Source organism: Merops nubicus, unplaced genomic scaffold (genome assembly GCF_000691845.1).
Source record: "Merops nubicus isolate BGI_N331 unplaced genomic scaffold, ASM69184v1 scaffold17110, whole genome shotgun sequence".
NCBI classification, from domain to species: domain Eukaryota; kingdom Metazoa; phylum Chordata; class Aves; order Coraciiformes; family Meropidae; genus Merops; species Merops nubicus.
Genome location: NW_008584987.1, coordinates 28,152 through 45,352, shown reverse-complemented (window position 1 = coordinate 45,352; position 17,201 = coordinate 28,152). Strand labels below are relative to the sequence as shown.

The window sequence follows — 17,201 nt, the reverse complement described above, 5'->3', positions numbered from 1 at the left end:
AGGAATGGGGCATGAGCATTATGAAGAATGAAACTGGAATTCAAAAGGATCTTGCTACATGGGAGACAAAGTTTGAAAGAAATGAGATCAAGTTGTTGTCTCTGAACTGCAAAGTGTCGCACCTAGTTTGTGACAACTGTATAACTATATGAAGAGAAGTGATTTAGCAAGTAGCAATTTTTTTTAGTAAATAATCTGGCACCGCAGAGGATAACAAATTCAGCAAAAGTCAGTAATATTATACTGTGAAAATTCAAACACTTTATACAAACAGAACAGCAATGGGATAGAATGGTTATTCTAACCTGTAATAGATAAGCCCAGCAACATTGTCTTGTGCTGCTAACCTGACTGCCTCTTATTTTGGAACAATTGCAACGTACAGAAGAATACAATGAGGGAGGGCATAAATCTGGTTAACACTAGTAGGTAAATTTCCAGTCCTGAGGGCATCTTTCTTTGCCTGGATATAGCATTATGCACCAAAACAGCACCTTAAAGACTTAATCCCTAACACTGACTTGGGACCATTGGTATGCATAGGTATCCTGAAAAGAGTTAACCCTAACGAGCCTTCTAACATTAACCACTCTCAGCATTGTACAGATCTTGCCCAAAGTTTGCAGTAAATGCTATTTAACCTCTGTCTTAAAATGGGGAATGTGATTTATAGAGATGTCCCATCAGAGATAAAATGAAATTTTATCCAAATGAGCTGACTACCATTAGGAATGTAGATGCTAAGGTATTTCTGGAGAGAATGGAAGTGACTCAAGCTCTGTCCATCTCTGCTTAAGCAAATAGGATGCCACAGCATGTCGTAGAAACTAGCAGCTTTTACTTAGTTTTTATTCAGCTGCATGTAAGATAATTAGTTCTCCAAAGTTTCAAACAGCTTTCACTGGAGCAGGGATTCACCACGTGTTGGAGTGCTTCAACTGCTAACAGTGAAACAGTTCAGGAACTGCACAGGAAAATCAGCTCAATCTCAAATTAAGGCAGTAGACATTGAAAAGGAGGGGTGGGGGGAAAATACAACAAATTTTCCTTAAAGAATGAGGCCATTTTTCACATAGAAAAATGTACAAAATTGTCATTCACAATGAAGCTTTATCAATTTGTAATATGATTTTAAGAGTAATATGTTCTCAGGCACTCAAATTACCTATTGCTTCAAATAAGCACGAAGGATTCGGGAAAAATTGTACCATTTAGTTTAGAAGAAAATCCCTGCAAAATTCTAGGGCTTAAAGAGAATTATTTAATAGTAACTTTACACTTGAGTAGAATCTACTATATGAGACTTCAACCCCTAGTAGATTATGAAGTTATATTTTACTCTGAAATGACCAACAGCACTGAATTACAAAAAAAAAAAAAAAAAAGGCAACACCTGAAGTTGCAAGAGTATTTGCCTATTTCAGTGTATTTGCTGTCATTTCTACGTTGAACAGGGGATGGCAACATTAAGTGTCATCTCATCAAAACTCAAATGAATAGTATACAAAAAGGTTTTTTGTTATTAGACAGCATGAAACAAATGTCAGTGTTTAATTAGCTGTATTTTAAAACTGCATGTAAACCCTCATTCTGTGTACAGACTCCTTCATACAGAGCGAAATGAAAGTAAGGCAAAGTGATGCCTGGGGAATTAATTAATTTCGAACATTAAGACATGCATCAAATCTTGCATACAAAATGAGGTAGGAACACTGAAATCTAACTCTCCGGCAGATATTGGATGCAGTTGTCCAAAGGATCCAGCTATTTGCAAATTTAAAAAAATAAGAAGGCATACTTGCAAGATCAAATCAGACAGATTTGAGGGATATTATAGCATACTTATTTGCCATAGTCTATTTTTTTGGCTTAATAGCTTTAAAAATTGCCTTTATTAGACTATGAAAACCCGTTTTGTTTTGTAGCAGTTTGCCACACACATACTTGATATGAAAAACACAGACCATTTAGACCAATGCATTTTTACAAGCTACCACAAGATGTCTCTAATTCACTAGAATCTTCAATATGACTTCAACCCAAAAAAGTAGTATTTTCATATAACCTAATTCTGATATGTATTCATTGTTTGGTGCTACTCATTCATGTTTGGTGCTATTTATGTATTTAAAATAATTTTGGAATAGTGTATTCCAAATGCATTATACTTAAGATTACAATTAAGAAATCATACCATATAAGCTAGAATCACTGAAAACAAACAGCCCATCCTTCTAAATGTGTCATGCTGGTAGCCAATAAACTATGAATCCCGTATTAACTTGCTACCTATTGAAATTCCCAGTTAAATAAAAGTAGATATCTCCTCTGGTGTATCCACTTTTTCAACAGAGGTGACAGTCTTATTAATAAGAAGTATTTCATATGTAAGTTTCCTTACGTCATTAGGGGTCTTCTCCTGTTTCTCATGCTTTTCCCGGTCATATGCCATCTTTTTCAGAAGTTTCTTCATAGCTTTGTCCTTCTTCTCCTTCTTCTGCCTTTCAGTGTTTTGTTTTCTCACTTGGTTAACAATAAACTTAGGAATCTAAATGAATATACATAGCAAGTATGAATACCTACATCATTTCCCTAAGTAACTAACTTAGCAAAACTTAGTAAATGGACAGACTGTCAGGTAGAACTTGAAAAGATAGTATTCCTTTCCAGTAATTATTAAAGATTCTAATAACATAAATAACATAAAAGCTGTGAAACTATTTAAGAAACACTCCCTTATGCGATGTTATATTCCATCCAGTAAATTCTCAGGGGAAGAGAGGTGGAATCATGCAGGGTTTTTACTTTCCTCAGCCAAAAAAAAAAAATTACTCAATACTTAGCCTGTACAACAGTAATAATAACTTTCCCTCACCTGTAGCAAAGGTCAAAATTGTTTAATGTTGCTAACAGACAACAAAGCCCAAATTACTCTGGCAGGTCTAAGTTAGATCTTTGCTTCAGACCATAACAGAACTATGTGTTTTATACAATATGAAGTTTGGCCCAAAAGGGAAATAGACTAAAACACTGTGTTTCCTGCTAATATCTCTAAACTTAAAAGAATAAATTCCTCATAATAAAGTACACCAATAGGCCAAATACAAAGATCCTCCAAGAATTTATTTTAGAGTTCACATATGGTACATACAATATTAAAACTCTGACCATCAGAGCATAACTCTACCATAAGATACAATAATTTTGTTTCACTCCCATGAAAGTTACCTATGAGCAAGAACCCAGCTGGATGGGGCTAATCTTTTTCTAAATCACAGAATTAAGTCCACATTACTTCTTTGTTCAGGTGTCTTGTTTGAAAAATGTATTATTTCCCCCCTCTCCCCCCCTTCCAGAATATACTCACTGTCCAGAGAAGTTTTTGGTACCGAATCATAAAGCGCATGACATTTGCTGTTCCAGCTGCCATAACAAACTCGCTTTGTTCAATACTTTTTGAGCCAAACCCATGAAATGTGAAAAGATTTGGAGCCATCACCATTGCAACATTCTTCAACGTCATTTTATTTTTGTCTCGATGATCAATTACCCTTTGGAGGAACTCAAGCAGTACCTGAAATAGCAGAACTTACAGCTCAACTCTAGACATGCAAAAGTGAGAAGTGAAACATGACAGTACATATTTTTGGAAAAAGCTTTTCATTCCTAATAAAAGAAGCAAAAATAATAGGAAGTGTAGATACGTTTGTTCACAGGACTGTAACGCACGTTTTGTTTGTCCTTTAAGTAATGGAAGTAAATAATACTTGTTATTTTTATGGACAACATTTTCAAAAGCATTGAAGTGACTTTGAATCCATGTACAGTGGATTTTCTTCCAAACCCTCACTATGTCAGCGCATAGGTAGCATCCCACAGATGCTTGTGAAAACATTACTGTTGGCTTTTCTGAAAAGCCAACTGGAAGTGAACAAAACGGTGCCAGCTGAATGGTTATGAAAACATGGAGTGGTTACTTCCATAAAGTAAGCAATTCATTGAGTAAACCACTCCATTATGAACAACAGGTAGCCAGTTAGAAACTGACAATCTTTAGTTAATTCAGTTCCAAATATTTGTAACTCAACTCAGAAGCCTTCCTGACTGCTTCCACATAGTAAATAAACCCAAAAAGAAAGTCATGTCTAAACAATAAGACCTAATAGGATGTTTTGCTTGTAATAGAAGATGTTCTGCATCCTACACAACTCCTGCAAATTCATTTTTTATTGTAGTAACTTTAATAGTAGGTATATTCTAGAAAAGATGAATAGCTTTGCTACAAAAGGACAAGCCTAAATTGGAAGACTCAATGTAATGTGCTGCACATACCAATAGGAAGTGTAAATTTCTAGCTTATTGAGAGCAGAAACAAATAGTACAAAGAAAAGTGGGGAATAAAAAATGAAGAGCTAAACCCATTTCATAAAAGCAAACTCTGACCGATAGTATTCTAAAACTGTTTATTTTTTGCACTGGAAATAATGACAGCTGCTGCAAAAAAGAGGAACAAAACTTGTAAGAGAAAAGGTCGCTCACTGGGAAATTATTATTGCAGTCGCCTGGAAAAATTTCAAGTCACATTCTTAAAAGTCATTTGAGAGGAATTAGGGTCCCTAAGGTTTTGGTTTTTTTCTGAAGTTCTGTGAAACATGGAAAAAAAAGAATCACTAGTTTCAGCATTAACGTTGAACTGAAAAGAAAAATGTTAAAAGACAACAGCATTCATTACAGTGGAATCACAGAAACAGACAAAATATTTGTGCAGGAGAAAAAAAAGTATTAGTGATTCTAACCTTCAGAGTGTCTCTGTTTGCTTCAGGTAGGAGGAGTATCAAAAGATTCAAAGCTTGCAGTTGCTGCTTCTTTGTTGGAAGATCTGCCAGTGAAGCACATGAAAGTCAGTATTTAAAAATTGTCATTTGTCCTGTTCAAAAAGCATGATTTTGAAGTGGAAAACTCTTCCAAAATGCTGAACGCATACACATGGCTGTCATAGTATGACAAAGAACTGGCAGATCCTTGTTTTCTGATACTCATTTCCATATGTTCTTTTAGGATTCAGTTGCTGAATGACTCAGCAGTCTTCTGGCAATACTTTCTGAATGCCTTGTGATTCTTTATTTTGCAATGTTACAAGAAGAAAGAACTTAGCTAACGGTTCCTCCCTTTTTGAGCCTGTGCCCCAACATGTGAAAGGGTATATTCAAAACTGCTTTCACAGTTTCTCTGACTCTTTAACAGTTGCATGGTCTCCCAAGTCACCCACGCAGAATGAATACCATGTGTTGCTGAACCAGGCAGGTCTCCAGCAACATAAGCAGCAGCAGCTGCAATGGCAAACCAGTGGGGATAAAGCCAAGAGCAGAGAAGCTTAACACACATCTACAGCAGCGAGTGCCATACGAAATGTGGCAAGCTATAATTAAAGTGACATTGGTTCTGCCTTTTACCCAATTGTTCAGTGATGTGTCATTCACCCAAGATGCAGGATGAGTGCACCCCTACACTCCTTCACCTCCTAGATGAGCTCCTACATTCTGGCAGTGTTGAGCATCAGAAAGCCCCAATTCTCTCACGTTTGTCACTTGCAAGAACTTCTTCCTGTCATGCTTAGAAGACATGCTCTGGCTAGTCTTCTCAGCAGATTCCTAAAGAACCAGGCCATACATAGAACAAGTGAAGAAGGAGGTACCTGCACTTGACACATTTTTACCATGCTATTTCAAATTTCAATAGGACTGTTCTCATGCATCCTGCTGGGATTCCAACTGAACTGCTATTTCAAATACATTTCATCCAAATCAGTTTGGGAGATAAAGCCAAAAAAAAATTCATCAATGAAATAAAAAACCCCTTGCTGACTGCTTTCTACCATAATAAAAATTAAGTACCTGAATGAGTGATGAATTACATAGCCATTTAAAACATGCAAGTAGTAATAACAGTGCATCTACGTGTTCTACAATGACATTAAAAGTCTTAAATTTAGTTCCAAAACACCACATCACAACGCACAAAATGCAATGAGAATCTGCCTTTCCCCCAGGAAAGTAAACAAAAAAACACGATTGCCAAACAATTAAAATTTGTTACTTAAATCTAGTTTTTCTGTCTGTTCACCTGAAAAACGATTGAATTTTAGCTGTTTAAATTGCTTAAATTAACATTAAATTGTTGAAATTAAGTTGTTTAAATGTTTAATTCTGACTGTCTACTTAATCACGGTACTCTGAGAAACACTGACTACTATCACAAAGATGGCCCTTTTTCTCTACCACCTGATCTTATTACATGTAAGCAACAGACAAGATAAACAGTAAAGGCTATGAAATGCTACGTCTGTTTTGCATCATATCCTTCAGCTCCAAGTGTTTTGGATCGTGGCACCTGAGTATTTTCTGGGTAAATAAAACCACATAAGCCTTCAGACAGATCAGGAGTGGCAAGCAGAAACCCCCCTGGCTCCAAACAGAATCCGGTAAGTGGAACAACCTCGAGGAGCTGTTGCCAGCATCTTTTGGCAGTATTCTGGCCAGCTTTAACTTGCTACTCAGTAATGTAAAATCAACACCACTATGCAGCCTGCCTATGCACCAGCCCCCTAACTCCTACTAACTTAATGGCCTTGAAAGGCAGCTCACAACCCAGAGACTGACACAGCCCACAGTTGTTCAGAATATTAGTCCGTCTGCCTGTCTATGGGAATTCCCTGCAAGTGACCCTCAGAACTGAGCCAACACTCTGCCTGCAGACAAAGGGAGTAAATTTTTCTGAACCTTGCACTCCTGTGTTGGCTGAGATTCTCACTCCTGATTCATTATCACCAAGTCACTCTCTTTCAATTACAGCTGGTATGTTTGCTGTCTCAGTGACCAGCTGGCAAGGAGGACATTTTCACAGGAACTTGCTGATCTCAAGGCAAAGGGATGATCAGCAGTACCAACTACTCTCTCTAAATTTTCCCTGCTGTGGGAAAAAAATGGCTAAAATACCCTGAACAGTATAAATTACCATTTCTTAGATTTTCTGCAGAACTACTGTATCTTTGCTGCTGTTTTCTTTTGAAGCAAATATTGTTTATGGACTGATACCATCATACACAATTTCCTTATAACCCATCTCTACCTCCTGTTAGAAACATCTTATCAGAAAGTGGCAATGTGCTTTTATTTTATGTGTAAACTACTAAAATAGATTGTACAAACAAAATTTTTAATTTAACATGGCAAAAATGTCTTTTCTCAGGAGAAATCATATTGTTGTTATTCGATTAGTTTCTGAGTTTCACATACTATTAGCAAAAATACTGCTATGACAAGGAGGCACTCCTTTGCACTGGTATCAATTCTTCACAGCTGAGACAAAGGACGCTACTCACTCTGTACGTCTTGGAAAGCTTTGAGATATTCTACAGTGAGGAGTGGCTGAGGCAGCTCACGGATGAAGAGCTTTAAAAGACTTGCTGCATCATGTTGCTTTACATTTTCCCAGTTGAAAGTCCCTTCATAAAATTTTGCTTCCAGTTCTTGGCAAAGACTCTGAAAGGCAGTAGATAGAAAGAGCACCAGTAACACTTGGCTGCTGAAAGTCATGCATTATACACACAGCAATACTTTCCATACTTTGAAATGGGAAAAAAAAGGGACATCTGAAATACCACTTAACTCCAGCTGCTGCTTTGCTACAAAAACATAAACTGGGGATCAGAAGCACTGCAAGCAAACATGTAGTAATAGGCAGCATCCAGCCAAATCATATAGAAAGAAATCCCATGGACTTTCATTAGGGCCATATGGAATACACTGTAAGAGCCAAATATCATACTCAATCATGTGAGGGTTATGACTTCCCCTCCCCCAAAACATTAAGACATAGCTGACAGACATAGATAGCAATTCTGAAACTACAACCAAAGGGTGTTGCTATAATGCATGCATGGCCATTTTCACAAACAAATATGGCAAATATCCACACTGACACAGAGTTGCCTATCAAAACACACACTAAAGTGAGCCCGATTCTCTTTTTAAAACTCAGGGAAAATATTTGTGTGACTGGACAGCCGGAGCTCTCGGCATCTATGGGGAACTCAATGCCAATGGGCACAAACAGCTTTGCCTAGCACTCAGTGTCAAACATGCCCTTTATGGCAGGGGCCTGTGCTGCAAAACATGAGAGGATGCAGCAGAACAAACAGCACTGGAAGTCTCTGTGATACCTCGGCACTCTGGGGCTGGGAGAAGGTGGGACACCGCCAGCAGCAGACACCACCGTGGACCTGCCCTGCTCTTATGGCAGTGCCTTTAGTGGGCTTCCAGACAGGTATGAATGGGAGCATGCTGCAAAGGCTGAGTCCTTTCTTAGTCTCCCATTAAGCATCAGTCCCAGCCTTGCATCCACTTCATTTATTTCCCAGTCTGGCAGAGTGGGAAGTGGTCTCAGAATAGGGCCCGTGGCCCTGAGGCACCTCTCACAAATTCCTCCCCTCTCTTTGCTGCAGTTCTTCCAGACAGAAAAAGACAGGAACACTGGCTTATTTTGTAAAGTATGTGAGACGAAGTGAGGGAAAGTGCTATGGAAAAAATATGGCCTTAATTATTTATCTGGAGAAGAACAGTACATTGGATAGAAGAACACTAGATAAATTTTTAAGATACTGTTCTCATTAATCTTGTCCAAATGGAAAATGGATCTATTTCCAAAGAAAATGTGGACACTTAGTTCGATATAAAAGTTGGATGTTCTCAACTGTTCTCCAAAGAGATCTTCTGTCTCCACTGACTACGTAGTGGGTTCTAAGGTGCAGAGATCCTAACTCAGACGTCTGTAGTCAAGTGGGTATTATTACATGCTTATCAACAAAAGCAAGCTTTAGAAATAAAGGTGAAAAATCTCCCTGAGCCACTCATTAGCTTCTCTTTCCACATTTCAGACCAGATCACTGTGGCAAAAGCCATATTAAACATCTGGTTAAAATAAACTGTTTTATCTAAGAGGCAAGCGCAGAACTGTCAATTATGTGTCCTAATGCACCAATGCTCAGGTAAGCAAATGTATATGCAATGAAATTTTTTAATCTAATTCTAAAATCTATAGAATAAAAAAGCAAAATTTTTTTTCTTGATGTTATCTCTGCCTTTCTATGAAACTACATAATAAGGAAAGTATTTTCATTCCCTATAGGAGAAAAAAGTTTAAGAAAATTAGGAGAAAACATCAGTCCTTTAGTATGCTAAATTCTTTGGTTTTCTACAAAACTTTCTCTTTGAATAAGTAAAGAAGTTCACATCTTTGCTAATAACACAATTGCTTAATTCAATGAAGCAGTTCCTGCAAATAAAGAGGTCAAAAAATTAATGAAAGTCCAATAATGAAAGATCCCCTGCCTGCAAAAATTTTATTGCACTGATAAAAATCAAAGAACAAACAACATCACTCCAAAATCATTGCAGTTTACAGAACTGATGAAAACCTGACAATAAAGAATGGATGAAAATTGTAGAAAAAGTAATATTTTAGTTACTGGTAAATAAATAAAGCTAATTTCCATAATATTCCCTTTTTTCAGTTGTTTTCCATGAATCAGCTGCTGGACCAAGTACTACACGACAGAGGCTGGCAGATGTCTTCAGACAGCTGAATCCACTTAAATGGTCCTTTCTCTTTAGAATGTAAAGCCAGTTCAGACCATCTTTTTAACACATTGACTCTTGGCGTGAATCATACTGTGTATTTAGTTGCCTGCATTAAGGCAAATATTGGGGAAGACTCAGCACGTAATTGGCACTCAATCTGCAAAGTGCTGGTGTGCATGGATGTGCCTAATGAGTTTGCATTTAATGAGCTAAACAGTTACATTGCTTCTCATGAAAATAAACGTGAGAGGCTCTTCAGTGCATTCTGGCTGCTTTGCCCTGTAACATAGGCTAAGCCCAGCTATTGGAGTAGGCTCACCATTACAGAGAAAAACTTCCTTTCTCCTGAGGTAGAAAGACTGCGTGAATTCTTCAGACAATGAAGCTGGTTCAGGGAAAAAGCAAAAGGCTGGAAAGCTCATGCTAAGAATTAATGAGATTTTGGAACAACTGAATTTGAAACATAGCCTTGACACTCCGTCAAACATGAACTCTACTCTTCTCCCCCAAACAACACTGGATGAAACTATCAGCTTTCTGACTAATTTAACTCAGTTTTCTTTATAAAGAGATTTCGCTTTCTCTTTTTAAAATTTTCATAACAACCTGGTATTAAAATATACTTGTATGACAAAATAAATTCAGCAGACAGAGAAGTTTTGGAAGATGTTGAGAATCTGTGCAGCGTTTTACCTTTACTCTTGTTGCAACTCCTGGTATTCTAAGAAGTCCTTCTGTTTCAAGAGTTACCTCTTCTATCTGGGCAATCAGCTGTCAAACACAAACCAAACTGATGAACAAAGGTGCTCATTAAAAATTACTGGTAGATAGTTCTGATATATTTGAGCCTTTACGTATGCATCTCACATGGATGTATGCATCGTGTATTTCTGTACACACGTATGAAACAAGTACACACACACAGAGTTTACAAATGGATTACAGTTGGAGATGTAAAACAAAACCTTTAATATGGCTTTTACCTGTTTTATGAACAGTATTAAAGAAGAGTTTGTCTATTTTATTAAAAACTCAACTCTGTTTTTTAGACCTCCTTCAAGTCTCCTCTGATGACTGAACCATTTTTTTTTCCAAAATTACTCTGGTTTCAAAAATAAATCCCAATTATTACCCTTTTTAAAACGTCTCAAATTCAGAACAATTATAGTAACACAGAGATACAGCACTAAATTTCTCACAAATACTCTTCTTCATGACTTTACCAGAGAGGAATTAAGTATTTTTAGGTTTTAAAGCAGCTTTGGGTTTGCAAATACTGGCATTCTAACAAACTCAACAATTTGCAATCCTACATACAGCTTAGACAAATTAGTAGAAATTCAATAAAAGTACTTAAAACACATATCATAAAGTCTGTTTCTCTAAAAGATATGCCTAGAAATATTCACTGAAGGATGTAGCTAACAGCATTCAAAACAAATTGTAAACACCAAAAACAGAGGACACCATTTTAGCAAAAATGGGTATCACAATGTTTGACTAGGGCTGTGCCTTTGTTACCTACCTTCCTGTGCCAGCTCTTGAGTACGAAAAATTATGCAACATAGATGTGTTTTTCTCCAGTTGCAGAAATTAAAGGCAGTTTACCGATCACTGTATTCATGTAACTGATAAATACCACAAAAAAGAACAGACAGAAAAAGCCATAAAGATAGAAAACAGCACTAAAGGTGGTGTATTTTCCTTAGTGTGCAGGCTACTAGCAGTATGAAGTCAGCCAGGAGCTTAAGATGGGAGGGGCAAAAGCCAGAAATGCCAGGGCAGATGACAAGAGTTGGTTCACAGGTGTATCCCATACCATGAACATCATGTTCAGTATGAAAGGGGAAGTTTGCTGAGGATGGGGGCTCCTCCTCTCCATCTCTGGAGGTGCTTTCTTATTATCCTGCTCCTCAGGGTTACCTTCCTGACAGCTGTACCTTTACTGGGCTGAGTGCAGCTTTGTACATTTTATGTTGGCATTACTATTAATACTAGTTTCATTAAATCTGTTTTCATTTCAATCTGTGGGTCTCCTTTCCTTCTCCTGATCCCTCTTCTCTCCTGGAAATGGTTCAGCGGGTGACAGAGAAACTGCTATAATTTAGCCCCATATATGTGCTAAACAGAGACAGTGACTTATATCTCAACAGTAGCTGCCACTCTCATCTGTCAGGTACAAAGATGCAGTGGGCATGTTTTCTGATTTACCACCAACTCCTTTGCATGCACTCACTCACAAGTGCCTCCTTGGCAGGTAGTAAGAGATGGCCATTGGCCACCAGCAGCCTCCTGCCTATGGGAAATCTTATCTTCATCTCTATCAGGACTGCTCTGCATGGCTTCATTAGGACACCAGAGACTTGAATTATTATCAGCAGAAATTTCTGGTGGAGATACATGGATCAATATTACCCTCAGACTTTACAGTTGTAAAATCCCCAGGCCAAGTTATGTAATTATTTTAGCCATATTTCCTCAATGAAATAAAAATTATGTGTATTTTCTATTCAAAGATTATTTTTTTTTTAATTAGCAGCCTTCCTGGTAGCTTGGGGTTTGGTTCTTTTCAGTGACAGCCAAGGCATACTTAAAAAGGAGTAAGATCAAAAATGTTCTTTCTTGTACTTTATATAAATCCCCTGTTCTTGGAAAGCACATGCTGTAGAGAACAAGAAGAAGAAATGGGTAACTTCTTATTTTCATATGCTCATTTGAAGAAAAACTGTATTCCAAATTACATCTACACCCTGCAAAATAAATCACATCTATAAGCTGGAAATGTTTATGTAGAATTTTCTTCCTAAAGAATTATGCTTACTATGCTGCTAGGATAGCACAGTGATCAATCACTCTTTGTCACTTGATTTCTCTTTTTCTAGATAGCATCTTTCCCAGAAATGTATTTTTATGATCCTGATGAAATGATTTCTGGCATTAATGAAAAAGCAATAGTTTTGAGAGGGTGAGCAAAACTAGTATGAGTTTTCTGTTTCTTGAAAAATAACTTGACAAGCAGGTTCTCAAATATACTGAAACAGTGATGACACAGCACTGGGTTTCTGTCAGCATTAGGACAGGTCCATATACTGTAGTCTCTCCCTTCTCATGCAATGAGTTCAGCTATGCACAGGCAACAAATCCAGGGTCTCCATCATCTTTCCTATTACCTTTCCTATGACTATGACATGATATGGGCCAAAGCATCCCCATCATGTACTAAAGCAACGAAACTTCCAGAAAAGGGGCTGCTGACACCGCCAGAGGCAGTTATCCAGCTTGATTCCTCCCCCCTTAGCCACCTTCTGGCCCAAATCACTTCTGAAAGGAGAAAATCACTTCCTATAAAGGTATGTTCATCCTGTGGACCAGAGATTAAGAACTCAGATGGAATTTCAAGTATTTGCTCTGAAAAAAAAAAGGACAGACCTACTGATAATTAAAGGTATACCACCCTTATGAAAAGGAATTTGGCTGCGTTGGGGTTTTACATTGTCAGTTTTCACAGGCTGATTAGTAAAACTGGCTTAAATCATGGAGACTAGTTGTAGCAAAACATGAACTTTATTCCTTTAACTCAAAATATATCTGATACAAAATTAGCACATTTAATGAACTAAGAAGTAAAGCTGCAAGTAAAAGTTACAATAAATTCCATTAGAGTAATGTACTGAAAACTGGGCTACAGGGAGCAAATCCAGGACAAAGTGTTGTTTGTCATTTGCAGGTATGTAACAAGTTGACTTGTTCATGTCAATTTACCTTTTGAAAAATCAGTGGGATCTTGGTTCCTGGCACCTTCTTTTGATCCTGTTCCAGTAAAATTGACAGTGGGACACCAAACAAGCCTGAGTCTGAAGAATAAAGTGAAAGAAACTGAGATATTATCCACATCTGTTCCAGTACATGTGATAATGGCATAAACCCACATTTTTGAAGCGATAAGCCTATTCAATACATTCTGAGCTATCAACCTCTGGTTCAAAGTGTTTGAATGTCTTCGTCAATCAAGTTATTACACAAAGCATTCTGGCTAAAAGGATTCATTCATCTTCTCCTTCAACTATAAATCAGGTGTCTTCAGTTTTGACTTCAAATTGCCATCCACATGTTCTGCAGTACAGTGAAGCAAACTATATAAATGAACCATCTGCGTGGTTCTGGTTTGCAGAATGGGTGTGATGATGACCCTGCAATGCAGACCTTCAACACTCAATACAAGTTATTGTAGTTAAGATGCAAATCGCACAAATAAAATGTCCAGAAATGTGGCTACTAAAATGAGACAGATGTAATTATCCCCCAGAACTGCTCTGACCACTTCTCTCTATAAGGGTTTTAAACAAATTGCTTTTCAGCCCCTGTGCTTTTGCATTACACAACACTGTCAGGAAGACAAGATCACCACCTCGCTGAAGGTGAGGTTATTTTTTTAAAATAAAAGCAAAAGTACAGTTAAGTCTTGGTTATAAAATTGTCCTTACAATATTATTAAGAAAAAAAAAAATAAAAAAGGGGAAAAAAAAAAAAAGGAATCTAGTCTCAATTGTCCTAGACCTGATGCAAAACTAGACTTAGTCTTCAAGTAAATGGGACTCCCCTGTGTTTATGGCCCAATTGAATAGAAGTGAATGACCATTAAAAGAGCTATACTAGTAATGACTAACCCAAAGTTTGCTGACACAGAACTTCTCTGTCAGAAGTACTGATAATTGCTGTATGTGCAGTTTTTCTGAACAGCATGTAACACCACATGTAACTCAAAACTCCTGCTTGGTACGATGCCATGCCAATATTGAGCACAGAATAGCTGTAATTACTAAAAAGATGTCAGTCCTTGAGGAAATGTGATATATGTCAAAGAAACATCAGTGTCAGTGCCAAGTCAGGAAGTTCTTGTATCTCTAGCAGCATAAAAAGGCTACTTATAAAATATGCAGGGACTTGTACATAGAATCAATATCCGTACCCCACAGTTTTATCATCTTGAATACCTTGTCAATAATAAAAAGTTTTTACTGAGATTAAGTTGGAGAAACAAACCATAGGAGGGAAACAAACCATAGGAGGTCAGCAGAAAGGCAGGGCTGGGCATGACACAGAATTTCCCAGCAGAATTGTTTTCATGGTCTTTACATACTCAAGCACAAAGGGGAACAGCCAATAGAGCCACCCTTGTGTGAATCAATCGGCCAAACAACGCTTCAGGAGTGATGAGGTGAAGGTCAGGTACAGCAACAAGGCACTGAAGGCATTACACTACAAAAGCAGATTTGTTTGGCAGAAAGAGTGACATGCCATTGTCCATTTCCTACACACTTCCATGAGTCTGGCCCATCTTTTTTAAATTTTAAGAACATTAAGCAATTCCATGTTTTTCATGACTGCCTGTGATACAGATAAAAAAGCTATCAATGAAATTCAATTAACAATAAATTCAGTAAGAAGAACTAATTAAAACAAAGACCCAAAACAGAAGAGAAGAAAGTGTTTTGCCTGTTTATTAGCAAAAGCACAAGCACTTCTGCAAGAAGAAAAAGCATTTAAAGGATCAAGGCCTTGTAGATATTTTTGTTTATGCCTTTTGCATTTGAAAAGTTATTTTCTACTACTGCAAAGCAAAGAGCATATTCTGAAGAATCTTTTGTACCTTGCTGTACCCTCTCTGTTGCTTTCAATTATTTAAAGTGAGCTATTGCACTGTCACATTCACTGAACCTTGACAACAGGGTTTTGACTGAAGCACGCTTGTGATTAACTGGTAACGCATTTCAGGCTCTTGTAAAGCATTCAGTAGAAGCCAGAAATACAGAAAGCAAAGCACTGAAAACCTCTAGCATCTTGAAACGGGTTTCCATGTGTCCTACATTCCCAAGAAGAGCACTGTGATTATATATATGCTCCAACAGCTTGCAGAACAAAATTATTTGTTGCAGCTGTCTTAACATCCTCTGCAGCAGCCCAAATATTCCACTTAATATGATGTCATTCAGCATAAAAACTGCATTATGGCCTGACTCATACTGGATGGGCAAGGCCTCTGTGACACAGGAAGGTATGTACCAGACAGAAGAGGAAAGCAGGTGACAAAGGCTCCCAGCATCTCCAGCCAAGGTTAACAAAAGCAAAAAAAAAAACTCAGGCAGAATCACAGTATTATTTAGCTTGGAAAAGACCTTTAAGATCATTGAGTCCACCTGTAAAAGCAGCACAGTACCTACCTTCAGGAAAGCAGGAAAGGAAAAACCACAGAGAGCACAAACACGTCCCCTCTCAGGGAATGTGTCAGAATATACAAACTTCTGTGAAGCAATTTTTCCTACACAGCACACACCAAGACAGTGTCCTGTCTTCACGCCTCAGTTTATCTGCTCAGTGGCTGACCTAAATTTTAACTTTAGACAAAGAGAATGGTCCTGTAGCTGGAGTGATTATGTGGATGAGCTTGCTTACGGTGTGCCTTGAATTAAAGTGTATAATTAAATACTGCTCAGGACGTATGTTGCTGTTTATTTATTAGTATAAATTTTCTACTGGAATATCATAAAGAACCAGATGCATTTGTTTTCTTGGATTGAAATAGATCCATTTGGTTCAGAAAATGAAACACCGACTCACCTTTGGTTTTGATTTTTACAGCTTTTTGCTGCTTGAATTCTGTCCCAAGTATGTCATAGAGAGCAGTTAATTCAATCAGTGCTAAAGAATAGACTTTCTTCATGTCCTGAGGGGCCAGGTCACCAATCTTTGTGGTACCAGTTTTGTCCTTTGGCAGCCTGAAATTCTAAAAGCAGAGATTTGCAGCAGAGTGAATAATCCATGTCAGAACAAATTACTTAGCTCGAGGGCTGCGCTTCCTTCAGGGCACAGCCTTTCCTCATGAAGCCTGCTGTTACTGACTAAATCATGGGAGAATTGCCCAAACAGGTTGAAAAGCACATGATCATAAATCATAGGTGGATTTAGGTTCCTAACAACTTCCGGAGGTCATGTAATTCAACTGCCTGCTCAAAACAAGGCTAAATTCAAACTCTGATTAGGTTGCTTGTTGCATTGTCCAGGTGAATTTTGAAAACTCTCAGTAAGTTCTGTGGGTACCCGTTCCAGTGCTTAATGCTCTCGTAGGGGCTTTTTTAAACTTCGCAAAACAGAATTTCCCCTGTAGTCACTTATGTCCATTGCCTCTTGTCCAGACTCCAGGCAGTCTGGCTGTGTTCTGCATGTAGTCACCTCCTCCCCAGCCACCACCTTCTGCATCCTTTTACAATTTTTACTGGTGGAAATGCCTGTTCATGAACAATCCTATGCATGTACAATTGGGACAGAAATCCCTTTGCACTTACACACACAGAATAACATATCTGGCTGTCATATAAGTAATAATAAGTTCCTTTCTTAGGGAAGGACTCTTAAGATACTTAATTGATCCTAAAGATTGAAGAATCTTAGGGTCCCTAATTACGGCTCATTTCTGCTGCACTGAATGCTCAGAAGCTGAGAGTCCAATATAAGGAACTGAGATGAGAGAGCAAGGAAGAGGGAATTCCCAGCTCATAAAGCTTT

The 17,201-nt window shown here is 37.8% G+C and overlaps 1 protein-coding gene across 1 annotated transcript in view; it reads right to left on the bottom strand.

The window, feature by feature from the left end:
- ARHGAP18 (Rho GTPase activating protein 18) overlaps positions 1 to 17,201 on the bottom strand; it is a 39,511-nt gene that overhangs the window by 6,480 nt on the left and 15,830 nt on the right. The window contains exons 6-12 of the mRNA XM_008946120.1: positions 16,257 to 16,422; positions 13,401 to 13,492; positions 10,332 to 10,409; positions 7,382 to 7,541; positions 4,797 to 4,879; positions 3,368 to 3,574; positions 2,402 to 2,548 (exon numbers count right to left, since the gene is read on the bottom strand). Coding sequence (XP_008944368.1) covers positions 2,402 to 2,548; positions 3,368 to 3,574; positions 4,797 to 4,879; positions 7,382 to 7,541; positions 10,332 to 10,409; positions 13,401 to 13,492; positions 16,257 to 16,422 — 933 coding nt within the window. The remainder of the gene's footprint in view (positions 1 to 2,401; positions 2,549 to 3,367; positions 3,575 to 4,796; positions 4,880 to 7,381; positions 7,542 to 10,331; positions 10,410 to 13,400; positions 13,493 to 16,256; positions 16,423 to 17,201) is intronic.